The 19,276-nt window shown below is 43.1% G+C and overlaps 1 protein-coding gene across 1 annotated transcript in view; it reads right to left on the reverse strand.

The window, feature by feature from the left end:
- The window catches only part of COP1 (COP1 E3 ubiquitin ligase), a 1,660,397-nt gene that overhangs the window by 500,660 nt on the left and 1,140,461 nt on the right, over positions 1-19,276 (reverse strand). The window contains exon 18 of the mRNA XM_044085965.1: positions 1,911-2,028. Within this exon, the coding sequence (XP_043941900.1) occupies positions 1,911-2,028 (118 nt within the window). The remainder of the gene's footprint in view (positions 1-1,910; positions 2,029-19,276) is intronic.

Genomic DNA, 19,276 nt, shown 5'->3' on the forward strand with positions numbered 1-19,276 from the left:
CTATCAGGTTTGACTGGTGCAGGAGGCAGAGAATCAGGGTTAAGACAAGCCTCCGAATAGACATCATCCAGTATGTCCAAAACAGGGGGTATAGCCAGAGGTCTGTGTTGAGGTAACCAAAGAAATTCCCTAAGTCTTTTCTTGGAATCTGAAAAGTCTTGGCCTTCCCAATGGAAGTGTTCCCTCAAGATGTGCAAGGTTTCCCCAAAGGAAAAATCCTCAGGAGGGGATACCGAAGGAATGGACTGTTCTGCATCCGAATCCTCAAAAGGAGAATAAGAGTGTTCCTCTGCATCAGAATGTTCTGATAACATGGATCCCTGATCAGAAGAGGGAGAATCTTCCTCCACTCTGGGTCTCTTGTCAGGAGGGGGATGAGAACCTCTGATAAGAGTAATTAAATCCTCAGCCATTTTTAGCATCTGCTTTTTAGGCATGGGTCCTGAAGATGGGCCCTGTGCAACAGGTCTCGTGGGATGCCTGGCTGCTTTGGATTTAGTAAAGGCCTTAATTGAAAAAGAAGATGAGGGCCTAAATACACCATGGGTGGAGGTGGACCTGTCCACATTAGTACGCTCTACATTAGCAGGGGCTTCGGTAGTAGTCTGGGAAAGGGCCAAGGACCCAGCGGTCTCGGGTACAGAAGACACCGCCAAAGGAGTGTCGTCGGTAGTCAGGGACTGCAAAGGCATCTCGCTGAGAACTGGACCACGTGTAGCCTGTTTTGGCGTGGTGTCGGCGGGGACCGCGGGCCTCGCGTGTCGGTCCTTTTCCTTGCGTTTTTTGGGCAAAGCGGTAGTCGGAGTGTCCAACGACATTTTGTAATCAAAAGCTTTACCAGAGTAGTGTTGGGCGAACTCCGCCCGACGCTTAATAGTGCGTTTATTGAAGGTAGCGCAAAAGCGACAGCCCGAGACGTCGTGGTCTGGGCCCAAACAAGGTATGCAAAGGGAATGGAAATCCTTATGCGGTATTTGCTTCCCACAAGAAATACAATTATTAACTTTTTCTGACATCGGTCTGAGGCAAGAAAAGATTCCCCAACGGGGTACTTAGCTTTAATGAAGACTTCGGTTTCCAATTTTTTCGTAATTCAGGAGCTGGCCGACCGGCACTTGCAAACTGCTTCTGCTTCGGGCACCGCGCGGCAAAAAAGACTGAAGAACATGGCGTCGGCTGTGTCTTATATACTCAGGCCGCACTGACGTCAGAAGAGTAAGCGACGACAACCGACGCCGGACCAAGACTTTGGAATTCGGCCGACCGAGGGACCGCCTGACGGCTGAAAACCCATCTGTGATTACTGCAGCTGTATGCACGATGAACATCCTTGTCAAGGCAGACAGCAATTAGCATATCACATTTCCTGGCAAGTCACATCCTATGAATGCATGCATTGCGCAACAGACTGTATATTAAAAAAATCAGATTTTAAAATCTTAACATTTTAAGATTAACACATTTCTGTTAAAGATAAGTTAACACACTAAATTTTAATATACAGAGTAGTGGCAAACAATTGTCATCACATTTTTTCCTGTCTGGCTACCAACTTTAAGAGATAGCTGAGGAAAAGCCTGACACACTGGCTTATTCACATCTCTTGTATGCAAGACATAAAATACTGCTAAAAACTCACACTTGTAATGACTAAGGAAGGCTGATCACAATCTTTCCAGTTTAAGCATGGCATGGTATGTCATAGCAGGAAAAGGCACATGTGGGAATATAAGTCCACCTATATTAATGTAAAAGTCACCATGTATGCCCTCAACAATGGAAAAGTGAAAATTTAGAGGGGTAAAGCATATTAGATAGCTTAGCCTGGGCAATCAGATGGGTGTACTGGAAGCCTTAGGTTAGATAGTCTCAAAGAGAAAAAATGCAATTCATCAATCTTGTGTACTTACGCTGAAACTATTTCCTCACCGCACACAAACTTTGCATAGGAAACTGCCTTCCGATGACCTTTGAAAACCATGATAGGCTGTTTAGTGTTTCGAAGATCATAGTAATGAACACAGTGATCTGAAAAAAAATTGACAAAAGAGATATGAACAAGGCTATCAAAAATGAAGTACAAGAAATAAAAATGGATTGCTACACAATATAAAATAAATACTAATAAAACAAACCTTCTTAAAGGTAATGACTTTGTTAGTAAACTCCTATTTTTCAGTTTACCTGCTTGTTTTAGTTTTCCAGCACAACACAACACAATCAATCTTAGTCTTCAATTCTGTAACAATAAAATTTGGATTTGGTACACATCAATAAATCACTTTAGTGAAATACAGACAGTTACAACCAGTTAAGTGAATCTGTGATCAGCTATACACAATTTCCTTTTGGGTTATAGCAGAAAACGGGAGGAATCAGAAGAAGCTAAAAACTGAGAAAGAAGTGAAAACAGTGGAACTGGTTAACAGTTCCTGAAGTAGTTGGTTGAGAAGAAGGGAAGTCAGAATTAAGCTAGAATCAGAGGGGATGCTGCCAACTGGCACATAGTGTCAGGTGCACAGTGCAACAGAAGAATGCCAAAAAGCTAAAAAGTAAGGTGTAAAAAAACATGGTGTGACCAGTATGTCTGTACAGTACAGACATCTGGGCAGTGAAGGCAGAGTACATTGGCAGGAAAGCAGGAGATGACTTGGTAAAGAACATCTGGGGGAAGAGAGGAAAAAGGCAAGAGGAAATTAGGATATTCAGCAAAGAGATGGATGCACTGCATGACAGAAAACCTGTGAATGTCATTCACAACTTTCAAAGGTAGGAGAGTTACACTGAATTGAGAGAGGTAGTGACACAGCTGACCCAACACCCCGACCCCATGGAGAAATGGAAAAAGGTGGATTGATGATGATTTGCCCCCCTCATACAATGAGGTGTCACCCCTACACCTCCTAAACTAAGGCAACTATAAAGACACACACCCTTGAAGAAAAGTGGTGACCTTGTAGTTAGTTGTTCTATGGTGCTTGTGGCTAATACTGGGTTCTCCAGATTGTGTAACTAGACAAATAAGTGGCTCAAGTCTCACAGTGGCAAATGTGTGTGTGTGTGACTTCAATGTCTGGTAAGTCTAGCTTCCTGAACAGGTGTGTTATGTTTTCTTCAACGCTGGGAAGAATTTAACCTGAGAGAGAATTCCACCATCCCCTTATCCCACTTTACTCTGGCCCCAGTGGCCTAATGGATAAGGCACCTGCCTCCTCAGCCAGGGTTTGTGGGTTCAAGTCCCAACTAGGGGGATACAATTTTAATGCAAGTAGAGCTGGGGGGGTTCACATAACAGTTAACGTATCTACCTCACAGACACAAGGTAGAGGGTTTGATTCTCAGCTCTGAAAGGAAAATTGGCTAGGCTTAAAATGGCCCACAACGCAGGTAGCCTGGTACTTACTATGAACCTATGAAATCAGTTTCAGTTTGACAGTTTGCTTAACTGGTTGCAATCATCTCATTTTGCTGAAATGTAATTCATGGATGTAACCAAACACAATTCAAATAAGAAGCTGCAAAAATATTTATAAACAGTCACTCATACAAAGAAAATTAGTCTTTCACAGCTGTGTTTTAAGGCTATGGCTGTATACATTAACAGCATTCCCTTGAAAGGCGGAGACAGACAACACCATGAAATCATCTAACAACCAGGAAAAAACTGCAAGAAAAAAAATCTTTTTCATGTCTTGAAATGTTCACATGTTGTGCTCTGTGTATGCATGTTTTAAATAAAGTTTCATCCAGTTACTTTATACACCAATGCTCGTCTAGCTTATTTGCACCTACAGTACTGATTACACTATTCACTGCTTCATGTCTGCAACACTAGGCACATGGGTTGTCTAGACCTATTTAAGCTTACAATGCTGAGAGGCAGACCACGCACAGAGCTATTATTTTGGTTTAATTACACTACTGAATTTGTGGTTATCTGCTGTTGCAATTAAGCAATTCCATTTTGAAAAAATGATTTCAACTAAACAAGAGGGGCAGAAAGCTGAGGCAAAACCTGAAAAAAGGTCTGCATGGATCACCGTTCTACTCAATTAATACATACTTGTGATTTTTTTTCTTACACTTATTATCATTCTGAGCTCAAGACAACTGCAGTCCAGACAGTCAAGTCAAGAAAGTGACATTTCATTAAGTGATTGCTGGGAGGTAAAAATGAGCTACTTAAACTCCAAAGCAAGCTAACTAAGAAGAAATATGTCTGAACATTCCCTGGGCTAGGAGTTTTACAAAACAGGGTTCTCTAAGTCTATCCAGACCTTAGCTAAATGGAAGTCCTGAAAGGGGAAAGAGATAGCTGCAAAAATATAGAGGTTTCCACCCCAGCTCTTACATGTCCAAGGAAGATAAGCAGCACAATGGAAGAATAATAATTACTGCAACAACGCTCTACTCAAACATCTATGTGATGAAAAGTTGTTATACAGCTGTAATACATTGTTCTTCATACAGATCACTGTTGCACTATTCATTACTACTGGGAAGAATTTAGAGTTCTGTGGGCTCTCACAGGCTCTTCCAACTTTTCTCATGGCAAGAACAGAAGGTTGCATAATGGGCCAGCTACTCAGATTGATTGACTGCTTCGGACTGTTTTTCTCACCTTCCTACTTGCAAGGGACACAAACTGCTGATATGAATTTCTAATGTTCTTCATTTTATGTAGATAATATTAAAGCTCTCTGTAAATATCTGAGTATATTCTTTCACACTTATTCTACAGCAGGGAAGAAAACAGTCAGTTGAAAATGTTGTTTGAGGGGAAACAGCCACTATATTTGCCATAAAGGTGTGGTAGGTTTTAAAACTGACCCTGTTCTTATGAAACACTCAGAAGGGTTCTGTGTACTCCTGCTAGCTGAGGTGTTATCAAATAACACAGCAGCTTTACAAGTTAAGAGATCTAACGGGCTGAGGCAACAGGTTTAAAAAGAAAACTGCGGCAGGTTTGTCAAGATGTAACTGAATACCCATGCAGGAGCAATACTCTTTCTGTGCATTTTCAAATGCATAACTTATCTGAGGAAATGTTTACTAGCCAGCAGATATGCAAGGACAGGATTTTTTTTGTGAGGGGGGGGACGACCATAGGCATGCAAGCTAAAATGATTGAGAGATGGCAACATCAAGCCTGAATTGAACAGTTCATTGCAGAGTAATTGACACCAATGCTATAAGAGGATTTTGACACTCTGCTGTACCAGAGGAAAACCTCTTCCATTGGACTAAGCCGTTTTCCTTGTGGCAGGCTTTCCATCTTCTTTGTTGACAACACATCTCTAGTAAACTGATACCTAAATAACAAGTGTTGTATCACCAGGAACCACTCAGAACCAGTGCGAAAAAATGTAAAACACCTGGATGGCTGGTAGAAGTATTTTATTATTCATCTAAGCATTGGATTGTGGAGGCTTTCGAATGGAGCATATTAAGGACCCCATATCTTGAGTGAGGAGGCTCAGATACAACAAGACAGGTTTAACCCTGAACATTGAATAAGAAGAACCAACCATGCTGTCTGGGTCAGAATGGTGTTGTAATGAGCATATCTGGTGTTTAATCCCTTACTTTCTGGATTATTCTGGAGAGAATGGAAGTAAGGAATGTATACACAGAAAGGCCTGCCCATTTAAAGGATAACAAATTCACTGCCAAAGATATTGTGTGGTGCTCCACAGCAGTTCTTCCTCAGCTGTTTATTGCTAAGAGAAGCAAGCGGGTCTATAGCTGGAGCACTCCCACTTGTGGATTATCTGAAAGAAAACATTAATAGTTATGTACTCACCATAACTTGGTATCTGTGTTATCCATAGTCACCATTCATCACGTCAGGGTCTTGGATCCAACATCGGATCTGAGCCGGCATACTTCAGACAACAGCTTAGCTTAAGCTCCTCACCTCCCATAATGCTCTGCTGCCCTCTAACCCCTCGAGTTTGCACTGGATGAAGGAAGACAGACAGAAAAACTTGCCACCAACAAAGGTCCACCAACATCCTGCTAATCCTTAAGGAAGGGGGCCGGAGGGTGGGACCATGATGAATGCTGACTATGGATAATACAGATACCAAGTTATAGTGAGTACATAACTATTAATCTGGTGTTATCCTAGCCACCATTCATCACGTCAGGGTCAGAGTCCCCAGATACCCAAAAACCCTGGGTGGCCTTAAGGAAGGACATGCCTAAGAACCATGGAGCCAAATAAAGCCCTTCCTTTAGAAATCAGATCATGAGGTGAAGACCAAGTTGCTGCTGCACAAATGTCATCCAAAGATTGGTGGGCTACAAATGCAGCTGAGGTGGCCACCGCTCTGGTGGATTTAGTCCTAACTGGTCCAGGCAAGGGAGAACCACACGAAGAGTAAATGAAAGAAATGCACTGAGAAATCCAATGGGAAACAGTAATCTTTGACACCGCGCGGCCCTTTCTGTTAGGTGAGAAGGCCACAAATAACTGGTCTGAGAGCTGAAAGGATTTAGTTCTATGCAGGTAGAAACGAAACGGATGATGAACATCTAATGTAAGTAAAACGTATTCTCCCTTATTGGTATAATTAGGGAAGAACACCAGTAGCTGGATTGATTGGTTGAGACTGGCTTCCGAAGCAACCTTGGGCATAAAAGAGGGACTGGGTTTCAAAGCCATTCTGTCTTCATGAAATATTAAATAAGGAGGCTTAATAGTAAGAGCCTGCAACTCTGATACTCTTTTAGCTGAAGCAACAGCCACTAACAGGGAAGTTTTCCAGGATAGATATTTAAGATTGTACGATGCGGCAGGCTCGAAGGGGGACTTAGTTAAAGATTGCAACACCAAAGAAAGATACCATGGGGGACAAGGGTCTTTGACGGGGGACACAGCAAAAACATACCTTTCAAAAAGGCTTTGCAGAGCCGAGAAGAAAAGGTAGCATCGTTGTTGATATGAAAACTGGAAATTGTTGTCAATTGAACTTTTATTATAGAGAAACTGACACCCTCCTTAAAAAGTGAGGCCAAGAAAAGGAGAATCTCCAAAATGAGAGCCAAAAAGGGGTCGAGATTCCTATCTTTTGCCCAGATTGAGAATCTCCTCTACTTACTCCTGAAAACTTTCTTCGTGGAAGACTTCTGGGAAGCAAGGATAATGTCCTTCACTGGTGATGCTAGCCTGGATTTAGCCAAAATCACTGGAAATGGACAAATCATGCTATCAGATGTAGGGTCTGCAGATTCGGAAGAGGTAGAAAGGATGAGATCAGATCCAGAATCGGATTGAGTATCCAAGGTGGGTGCTTCAGATGAGACCGTAAGAGGGGGAACCACGAGGATAAATTGTGTCCCGAGTCGTCTGGCTTTCTGGAGAACTCTGGGAATTAAGGGTAATGCGTAAAGAAGACCTGGAGGCCAAGCGTGAGTCAGTGTGCCCCTGGGGTACTCCCCCTCTGGGGAGATCAAGACGAAATAACTGCTGCATTTGTAATTGAAAGGGGATGCAAACAGATCGCAGCTCGGTTGGCCCCACCAATGGAAAATCTACTTCGCCACTACAGGATTTAGGGACCACTCATGAGGGATCAGAATAGCCCTGCTCGGCTTGTCTGCCAGCAGAGCGGATGTTCTGAGAATGTGCGTTGCAGTAAGAAAGTGCCCAGAGGACATCGCCCATTCCCAAACCCTCACGGCCTCATGACAAACCAGACAAGAACATGTGTCTCCTTGCTTATGTACCACACAACAGTCATGTTTGTCCATGTGAACTGCTATTGTGCCCGGAGAGAAGCAGTCCTGAAAGGCTTGCAAGGACAGGAGGACTGCTCTCAACTCCAGAAAATGTATGTGCAGTTTGGTCTCCAAATGGGACCACGTTCTTTGGACAATATTTCCCTGAAAATACCCCCCGCCCCCACTAGGAGGGACGTGTCCGTGGTAACCATGGCCATGGGAACTTGGGGGGGTGGGGGGTCCTGCCTGCTAAGAGGTCTGGAGAATGCATCCACCACAATAGGTGTTTCTGACAAATTGCAGTGAGACGAATGGGGACTGACACGGGGTGAGAGAGCTGACCACTGGAGTCCACTGCAGGACTCTCATGTAGTACCTTGCAAGTGGGACTAGATAAATGGCCACTGCCATGGAACCTAGAGCCCTGAGAATGTGCGACACTGGAGGCGAGTTTGTTCCACGAGAACCCGAACTTGAGAGCGAATAAGAAGCACATGTCAGGGAGGAAGAGCTGCAATCTCTGAGGTGGTATCCAATTGAACAGTTGATGCTTTTGGGGGGGGGGGGCTGAGAGAAGCCAAATGTCTAGGAAGGGAAACACCTGGAGTCCCTGCAGCCTGAGATGAGCTGCCACCAGTGCCATGCATTTGAACACCCGGGGGGCTGTGGTGAGGACAAAGGGCAGGGCTCTGAACTGAAAATGATCGACTCCCAAGCGAAAGCGGAAAAAGATCCTGGACCGCTAGTCTATCTTGATATGGTAGTATGCATCCTGGAGATCCACAGAGTACAGCCAGTTGTTGCTGGGCAAAAGAGACACAATGGACTGCACAGTGACCATCTGAACCTTTGACTTCTTGGCAAACAGGTTTAGAAGGCTGAGGTCCAAAACAGGACGCAGGTCCCCCATTTTCTTGGGTACTAAAAAGTGGGAATAAGTTCCAGATCCTCTCTGTCCTGTGGGGACCTTTTGGATGGCTCTTTTTTGAAGGAGGTTGAAGACCTCCAGGCGGGCTAACTCTGACTGGATGGCATGTCTGGGAGAGTTGTGTTCTTTGGTGGAGTTTCTGAAAAGGGAATATAATAGCCTCTGGATATAATTGTTAGTACCCACTGATCGTTTGTGATATTTGCCCAAGCTAATGGGTGCAAAGCCAAGTGACCCCCCCGACTGCCTCCAGGGCAGGACAGTCAGGGAACACCTACGGGACGTTGAAAAGGTTTCTCAGAGAAAGGCTCCCTGGAACCTTGATTTTGCAGGCCTCCTCTGCCTCTGGGGTGATGTCTGCCACTGAAACCTCTCCCCATTCCCTGGAAAAGAAATCGTCATGAGCTTCTTGAAAGGAAGACTGCACCTTGCAGAACCACATCTTCCTATTCCCCCTTTGAGTCTCAGAAAAAGGACCTTTGGAGAGATATAAAATTTGATCCTGACAGCTGACAGCATCTTTCCTTCCTGTTCACTGAGGGTTAAAGTCTCCTTAAGGCTGGGTCGAAAGAGGGTGGAGCCATCAAAGGGAGCATTGGTGAAAGACGTTTTGAAGACCTCCGCAAACCCACAAATACAGCGAGGCATGGCACCCGATGGCAATGCCTGTACGAGCCGCCCCTGAGGAACCTTCTGCAGCATTGGAGATTAACCGCATGGATGAGTTGGCTATAGAAGTAAGAGTGGCCAGCTTGCGAGCAGCAGAGTTAAATTCCTCTTCAGACATGGACTCTGTGAGGGAAGTTGAAAGTTCCTTAATCAAGTCCCTATGGAGATGGGTGAAATTAATTAAATAATTCAAGGCTCGCTGCCTGAACGAAGTTGATGCGAACACCCACTTTCCAAATCTGTCCAGAGCTCTCAATTCATGATTGGAAGGGTGGACAGAAGAACTCTGCTCCACCAGTTCTTTCTTGATGGCAGCAGCCACCACAATTCTATCAACCGGGACCACCTTGGACCAGAAGGTTTTATCTGAAGGTGGGCTTTATAACTTGTCAGCTCTTTTGGGCACTGGCTTCACAGTATCTGGCTCCTTCCAAGCCCTGCTGGCAACAAGATTAATTAAAGGGTAAGCAAGAGGGGATACCCAAGAGGAAGATGGGGCCGTACCAAAAGCCACCAGAAACACAGATTCCTCCAAGGATGGAGGCTGGGGCAGACCAGCCGTCCTTGGCTTTAAGGATCTCCAGTATGTCTCCAAAGGAGACATCGTCGGAGACCTCGGGGACCCGTCCTCTTCATCGGCATCCGCCCCCTCGGTAAGGGACTCCATGGGAGAGTCCAGATGCCTCCTCTTACATGTCATCTTCCAAGGAACTTCATCCGTGGGGGCTGGCGGGGAAGACTCAGAAGAAGAAAAAGGGACCCCTATGGGGAAGGATCACCCCTGGAGGCCAGATCGGACGGGCTGACTGGGAGTAAGATGAGTGGGTCATTCTGGGGCTGGGAAGGGAGACAGAGAGTGGGGGAGGCAACTCTGACAGAGAGGGATCTTTCTGCTGCCCGGAACACGGAAGGACTGGACGAGGCCCCGTCCCCCTCTCCCACTGATAACACCACAACAGAAGAGGAGGCTGACCCCGCCAGACTCCCCCCAACCCTCTGGACAGCGCCAGCTCAAAGCTGTCAAGCATCGAAGCACCGAGGGGCACAGAATGGTCCAACAAACGCAGACCTGAACCCGCCCCCACAGACTCCGGAGGAGCAACCCGAAACCACCGGGCCCGCCTGTCCTGAGGGAATGGAAACAGATCTGGCCATAGATCCTGATGGGGAGGAACCAAAGGGGGGCCTGATACCCCAACCACCTCTACACTGCTCACCAGTCCCTGAGAATCCAATCCTTGCAAGGTTTGATGAGGAGAAAGTAAGTAGGAAGTGGGAGATGACTCCCTGGGCCTGTGGGCCAGGGGAAGCAAACAGCCCCAACTCACTTTGAGCCTTTAAGAAGGACAGCATCATCCTTGTCCATGTCTACATGGCAAATATTCCTGGAAGACCGGGAGGAGGAGGAGGACCTTGCTGGAGAACCATGCCAAGACCCAGAGGATCTTCTTTTGTGATCTGGAGAACAGGCCCTGCATGGGCGGGGGGGCGTAAACAACTGCTCCTCACCGGAGGGCTCCTCAGGAAAATCCTCCATGATAATGGGATCTTGCAAGGTTCTCGGATCTGTAGCATGTGTATCCTTATTCAGATCCAAAGGCCTTGAGGTAGGAGCCTTGGATCCAAGAGTTGAGGGCAGGGCCTTCGGATCCAAAGACCTGAAACCGGAGGCCTTGGATCCGGGGGTGGACTCCCTGGAAGTCCTCAGATCTGAGGCTCTCGGATCTGACCCCATACCAGCTGGAGTCGGAACCCCGGACCTGGGATTCGACAGCATGTGTCGTTTAGAAGGAACCTCCCCCTGAGGAAACAAAGGAGGACGGATCCCTTTTCTTCTGTCAAGAGGAGCTCGATTTGGTCAAGGTTTCTTTGACCATGCCTTTCAACAAAAGCTTGTTTCGGCGGTTGATCAAGGCTTTGGGGTTGAATGCAGCGCAAATGCCACATACAACTTCCAGATGGTCGCTGCCAAGACAATAGAGGTACTCATGTGAGTTGGAGAAAGGCATCTTCTGACCGCACAAAGAGCACCTCTTAAAACCTAAAGGTTTCTCCGACATGGATGCCGAAGGCAAACAAAACCCAAGGGTCAAACAAAACCACAAGCCAGAAACACAATCTGAGGTCTAACATGCTCTAAAAGTCTGTCCGAACACAAATAAGTTAATTAACTAGCAAAAACATTAAACAAAAACAGTATGCAACCAGCTACAATAAAGAAAACCTGAAACAGATGGCCCTGACAGAAACAAAAAGGGCACCAAATGGATAACAGAAACAAAACAGGAGGGGAAATGTATCGGGGAACCAGAAAGTTAACTAGAAGGACACTAATTTAAGAAAGATTAAGAGACAAAGAAAAAAATCCCAAGATAAATTACACCTACTTACAAACCACGAGGAGCTGAGTGAACTGCGTCTGACTAGCAAAAGCAGCAAATGAGATCTGAGGGGTTAGAGGGCAGCAAAGCTTTATGGGAGGGGAGGAGCTTAAGCTAAGCTGTTGTCTAAAGTATGCCGGCTCGGATCCGATGTCGGATCCAAGACCCTGATGTGATGAATGGTGACTAGGATAACACCAGATCCTTACGCAATATATGCCTGGAGGGAGTTGCAGCTGATCTGCTTAGTTTGTCCTACACATAGATGGAACCAGATACGATGCATACCTTGAAGATTGTGTGGGAAGGGAAGGAGAATCTATGATATGGAACATTTCGAATAGGACTTTAGGTGAGGCAGAAAAATCTCTACTGGAGAAGGGACTTTTATTTATTCCCTCAAAAAGAGCAGAGGTAACGGACTTTAATGTTGATTTAAATGTTTTATTAGAAATGTAATGCTTAAACTAAGTGTTGTGAATGTAGGTAACACTAATCAGATGAACTGGTTTGTAAGACCTAGTTTATACACCCCTGTCAATCATCTAATACTAACTGTATACGAGAAGCTTTGTGTAGAAGAGTTTGATAAAAGTTTTCCTGGACATGGGGATGATATACAACAACAATGTAGGGAGTTCAGGAATTTAAACAAACATGAGCAGTTAGCAGTGCAGCATTTGAAAATTGAGGACACTACTGTAATATGTCCCGCTTATAAAAGAGAGTTCTCTGGTGATAATGGACAGAGAGCATTATATTTTCAACATGAATCAGATGCTAAGTAACAGTTAGGTGTATATAAGGATTAGCTATGATGATGTGTATAAAATGACTAGGAAGGTGTGTGATATGTCATATGAATGTTTACTTTCACATGACATTGAACACAATTTATATAAGTATTTGAAGGTGAATGAACCCCTCCCTACCTGTAATGCAGGGTTTGCCCAAAATTCATAAAGACCTTTACCTCCACTGAGACCTATAGTCTCAGGACGTAACTAATGCACTGAGCCATTATCTATATTAATTGAAAAGAAACTTAGACCGTTACTGAATAATAATTTGGTAGTAGTGAGAGATTCGTAGCGGCTCGTTGAGCACTTATATATGTTTTATAATGACATGGGGAGTATGGTGGATCTATTGTTTGTACAATCTTTGTTTACTTGTATTCCCAATGAGAGGGGAGTGTCAATGTTACAGAACTACTTGATGGAACACAGTGGTTTTACACCTAGGAATACAGATTTGCTTTGTTTCCTCATGGAAATCATATTAGAGCATAATGCATTTGTATTTGGGGAGGAAATATATCTTCAGAAGGACGGCATAGCTATGGGCACTTCTTGTGTGAATAGCTACGCCAATCTAGTAATGGCTGCATGGGAGGAGAAAGTGATCTTGAAAAGACTAACAAAAATTCACAGGAATGTATAGACGCTTTGTGGATGACCTGTTCTTGATTTGGAGAGGCACTACAGATGAGCTGGACACTTTTTTGAGGTACATCAATAGCTCCACCCCATTTTTGAAGTTCACCATGAACGTTTCACATAAAGAGATAGATTTTTTGGATGTGAAGGTGATGAAGAACGAGGATGGAAGTGTTAACACCAAGGTTTACAGGAAGGAATGTTCTAAGAACAGTTTACATAGGAATAGTATGCACCCCCCACCCCCCGCATACATTTAGTAATATTGTGAAAAGGACAAGGGATGAGAGTGGCAAGATTAAGTGCAGAGGAGAAGGTCTTCAAACATAAAATGAGGGGTCTTGAATATAGATTTGTTAGAAGGGGCTATAATAGAGGTAAGGTCCGTGACACCCTAAGGGGTGTGGAAGGGCTGAGAAATACAGAAGCCAGACCATACTTCTCTGAGGCAGAAGAGAGGGGAATGGATAGTCTAGGAATAATAACAGTGGAGACGATGACAATAAGATGGCCACAGGAGGTGTAGTTGTCAGGATGCCTGTTTGCTATTCTATTAATGTGAAGCATGCCTTGATTATATATAGGAAATTTTGGCCAGTTTTAACAGCTGATAATCAGATTAAGGAGATCATAGGATCTAGACCCACCTTTATGTATAAGACTATGAAGTCCCTTAAGACTGTTATGCTATCCGAGGAATAGAGGAGCTGTTAGCTCTAATGAAGTAATCAAGACCACCACACCTTGTGGAGGTTGTAATTTTTGCAAGTACATTGATACGCCGGGTGAGTTTTTTCACCCAGCTTTCAAAACGAAATACACATTACATTCAGGGTAGAAGCTAACTGTGAGTCTATGCATATAGTCTTATCTAACACACTGTTTGGTCTGTGAATCATTTTTAATAGGCAAAACAAACGTTTAAGGGACAGGGTCAGAGAGCATTATTACAATATTGGAAATATGAATATAACCAATGCATTGGCGAAACATGTTCAGGAGAATGACAATACACACCAGTTTACATTTTTAGTCCTAGAAAAGACGGAATAGATGGAAGGTTGGGTGACATTAGGAACAGAACCGAGGTGAATGAGACTAGGTGGTTATAAGACTAAGGGCAGACTCTGGTAGAGGTCTGAACGATAAGGTTCCTATTAAACCCTTAGTAAAAGCTAGACCACTTCCTAGGTAGGAGGGGACACATTCACCTGTATTTACAACGCATTTTTATGTCTTTTTTTATATAAATCTTTATTTTTGTACGTACATACGTTTTGCACAGATATGAATGAGTATATATATATATATATATATATATATATATATATATATATACACACACACACATACACACATAAATATATATATATATATATATATATATATATATATATACACACACACACACACACACACACACACACAATGATATATTAGTAAGTGACCTTATTCTCAATCATTCAGGAATGTAGTTGTATCGGTGAAAAGTATTACATGTACATATGTGTATATATATATATATATATATATATATATATATATATATATATATATATTTATTTTACATTTGTTAACCGAGAAATTCCGACTGGACCAGGTCCATTTTCAGCGGAGGCCCGGGGAGAAAAGCTCCAACATCAAGTTATACAAATACAGTACATCCAGCATAATACACAAAATAGGTTACACCATGTATGCTGAGCATAGTAATATAACAAGAATTAATAAAAACACTCCAGGTAAAAGATATAGAACATGGGTAAAAAGACAATGTCAGTCATACTTTGGTAAGAAAATAAAATATATCAAGTAAGATTCTACAGTTAAAAGTACCCTTTCAGATGACCAAGCCTACAGGGGATCAGAGCTCCAGCATGTGATCAGAGAGGAAATTGGGGAGTTAATAGTAGTATGGGTAGGGTTATGTGATACAAGGGCATAACCATGTACTAAGAAGGTGCGATTTGAGGGAGTTTTTGAATATGGATGTGGAGGGGGCAGTGGACACAGATAGGGGAAGAGAGTTCCAATTTCTGGCAATGGTGTGGGAGTAGAGCGCTTTCCCTGCATTATTGTTAGCCTTGGTGATGGAGAGGAGAGATTTTTCACTGGATCTTAGGTATCGGTTTGTAGTATAGATAGTAAGTAGGTTGGATAATGAGAGTTTTTTTCAGGATATTTGAGAATATTGTAGGCTGTGCCCAGCTGGTGATAGTTAAGTAGCTGTGGTAGCTCAAGCCATTTTAGTTCTTTTAGTGCAGCACAGTGATGGGTTCTATAGGTTGAGTTAGTAGCAAACTTGGCTATTTTATTGTAGCATGATTCTAGTTTGTCTAGGTCACATTGTCTGATTTGGGTAAAGATTGGTGCTGCATATAATAGAGTTGAGAGGAGGTGGCTTTGTGCAAGAGTGACTCTTGCTTTTTGTGAGAGAAAGGACTTATGCCTGTATAGGGAGCCTAGTTTTTTGTGTACTAGTTTTATGGTATGTGAGATGTGAACATCAAAGTGGAGATTATTGTATATTTCAATGCCCAGAAGGTTGGTGTGGTTAGAAGGGGAGATGGTGGTGCCGTCCTTAGATGTTATGGTAAAGGAGAGGTTTTTTTTTTTTTTTATCTATTAGGGGTAAATAGTAGCAGTTTAGTCTTTTTGGGATTTAGAATTAGTTGGATCCCAGATATCCATTTTTCTACTGAGATAAAGCTATCTTGAGTGAGTGTATGTAGGGTGGTGGGAGATGAGGCGGAGCAGACCAGAGTTGAATCATCTGCATATTGTATGAGTGTGGCCTGTTGTGTAGAGCATTTGAGGTTATTTGTGAAAATAGAGAACAGCGGGCCCAGTATAGAGCCCTGTGGGACACCTATGGTGGTTGAAAGTTGTGTAGACAGAGTTCCTTTCCACTGGACTGATTGTTGCCCGTCAGACAAGTAGCTTCTGAACCAGGCTATAGTAGAGGAGGTGAAGGATAATGATGTTAGTGAGTCTAGTAGAATGGAGTGGAAGACCATATCAAATGCTTTTGAGAGGTCTAGGAAAATGGCTGATACATATTGGTTATCATTCCTGTGAAGGTTTATATAATTAGTGAAAGATAGAAGGGCTGTGGTAGTGCTGTGATGTGGACGGAAACCGTGTTGTGTGGTAGATAGTAGATTGTGTGTGCTAAGAAATGTCATCACTTGCAAGTGGATGCATTTCTCAAGAATTTTGGATAAGGGGCAAAGGATGGCAATAGGTTGGTAGTTGGAGAATTCATAAGAATTACCTCCTTTATGGAGAGGAATGATGAGAGATACTTTCCAGAGTTTGGGTATGTAGGATTCTAGTATGGAGCGGTTGATAAGGATGGAGACAGGATATGATAAGGAGTCACTAGCCATTTTTAGGTATGTAGCAGGTATGTTATCAGCTGCTAGTGTGGTTGGCTTTAGTTTTAGGTGGAGTTTTTTGATAGTTGAGGTGGGCACTGGTGATGGGCTGAAAGAGGGGGTGGTGTGGAATAGGTTAGGTTGTGACTGAGGTAGACTGTTTTTGGTTATTTGACTGGACAGGGCTAAGATGGATTTAGTAAAATGGTTATTAAATTGAGAAGCTATGTCTAGGGTATTGTTAGTAGAGATGGGTGCTGGGGTTGTGGTTTTGCCTGGCTTTAGTAGGGAGTTAATGGCATGCCAACATTTTTGTGGACTATTTGAATATTTCCTTTGGGCGCTAAGAAAATAGTTTTGTTTGTTTATTTTGGATTCAGCCTTGGCCTTGTTTCTAAGCTGTTGATAGTATTGTCTGGAGCTAGGGGTTTTGTCAGTTTTCCAGATTTTCCAGGCTTTATCTCTAGCTTTTAGTAAGGCTCTGGTGTCCCTATTAAGCCAGGATGCGTAGTTGGCTTTAACTCTGATCTTTCTGCTGGGAGCTAGACTATTAAGGATGTTAGAGAAGGTAGTATTGAAGTAGTCTACTGCCTGGTCTAACCCGAGTGTCCGTAGTGGTTCCCAGTTGCAGTGGCTTATGACAGTATTTAGGTATCGTGGGGTAAGGTTACGGTCATCTCGTACAAATATGTAGACTACTGGTTTGGGGTGATTGGAGTGTTTCTGGAGTAGAAAGGTGGGGAGATGATCACTTAAGTCATCTGGGAGGCAGCCTACTGTATAGTTTTGTTTGGGATAGTTGGTTAGTGTCCAGTCCAGTATGGATTCTCTCTTTGTTTTCTCATCTACTCTAGTTGGTTCTTTAATTAGTTGAGAGAACCCATATAGATTGCTATGTGTAGAGGGGCTGCTGGAGTTACAGGTTGCCCAGTCAGTGTTAAGGTCTCCTAGTAGGATCGTTTCCTGAGGTAGATTGTCCTTTGTCCAGTGTAGGATGTCTTCTATTATGAGCGAGTTGTTGCCTGGAGGTATATAGCAGCATATTATATTGATCTTCTTGGTGTTTCTTATGGATAGGACAGAAAACAGGACTTCAGTATTTTGAAAAGTGGGTGGTGTGGTGTGCAGGAGCTGGAGGTTAAGGGTGTTTTTAAAGAGAATGGCTACTGCTCCTCCTTTCCTGTTTGTTCTATCAGATCTAAGTGTATTATACCCTGGGGAAGAAAGACTTCATCTTGGATACTGGGTTTAAGCCAGGTTTCTGTAATGGCGAGTATATCAGGGTTGTAGTGGGCTATGAATGCATGTAGGTCTGTTAGCTTGTTGGTAATACTTCTTATGTTGAGATTTAGGATTAGCAGGTCAGATGTTTGCCTAGCTGAGAGGGGACCTGGATTTGGGTGAATGTCACCAGAGGTTAGCAGAATTTGTAGGAGTGTCAGTATGTGTTTTTTAATATTAATTGTTTGCGAGCTTGGTCTATGAGAGTTTTTCTTAGTGTGATGAGATGGTGTAATTTTTGTTAGTGAGTAATATGTAGTTGTAAGATTTATGATTGTAGGGCAGATGTAGAAGTCTGAGTGGGTTTGAGAGGGTGGGCTAGTGTGGGTAGTGTGATAGCAGTTGTGCAGCGGTAGATCTGTTTGTAAGGAAGTTAGGAAGGTTAGCGATAGTAGAGCTAGTGATAGGGATGAGAGTGTGGGTAACATGATACTACTTTGAGTGAGAAGTACAACTAGGATTCCTGGCTGGTTGTGTGTGAGGGTAGAGTTGTGTTGTCTGGGAATGTGTTTTGGGAGTGGGATCAGTGTGGGATGTAATTGGATTGGGGGGTGGGGGGTGGTTGTTAAGGAATTAGGGGTTGGACTACTGGTCAGGTGATTAGGGGTTAGAATAAAAGTAGTAGTAGTGGGGGGGGTAGGGGGCAGGGAGGGGAGTGGAGCAAGCCCGAGCAGCGAGCAGCGGCTAACACCGACTCTAAGTGTTTCTTTAGGCTTTGGTAAGTATGTAATGTTAGCTTAAATTGTAATATTTTCAACTGAAATTTTAACTGTAATTTAATATGTTTGCAATAAGTTATAGACTATGTTATGGGCACAGAGTATAATTTTCTGACATTCTTAAAAGAATATAGAATTAAAGCTGGGGTTAGTTACAGATGAAACAGGAGAGGAAATGAAATGCTCTTTTATAGATTTGAGTATTTCTCAAAAGAAACTTGACTTTAGTTGGGGGGGGGCACTAACTGGAGAGCAATATACAACTGTTAAGTCCTGGTGATGTACTCATCAGTACAGATGTTTGACTAAGGAACTATACAGCAGAAATGTACTAATACACTCACTAACATTTGTTTAAGTTAATGCAGGTAAGGTATTTTACTGTCTAGACACTTGGAAGTTAAGCACCTACATTAGTATTTAGTCTCTTTAGTTGCAGGACAAGTGTCTGTGGGTGCCCAGTTCTCAAGAGAAAAAACTGAAATTTCTACTGCTTGATATGGGGGGCAGAGACCTGCTTGACCTGAAAGATGGTTTGGATTACTGAAAGAAAAATAGAAGAAAAATGTAAGAGAGCATTAGGTTAAGGCAGCACATACTGTGTGACCAGTCAGATTGGATTTTTGTTTAGCAATAGTCAATAACAAAAACATCAGGCAATGGTTATTCATGCTTCAGCACCTGATAACATAAAATATTTTCTTATGGCAACATACAAAAATAAAATGTAAATATATAAAGCAGTCCTCTACTAAAT

Source organism: Protopterus annectens, chromosome 10.part0, assembly GCF_019279795.1.
Source record: "Protopterus annectens isolate FY-2018-M chromosome 10.part0, PAN1.0, whole genome shotgun sequence".
In the NCBI taxonomy this organism is placed as follows: Eukaryota; Metazoa; Chordata; order Ceratodontiformes; family Protopteridae; genus Protopterus; species Protopterus annectens.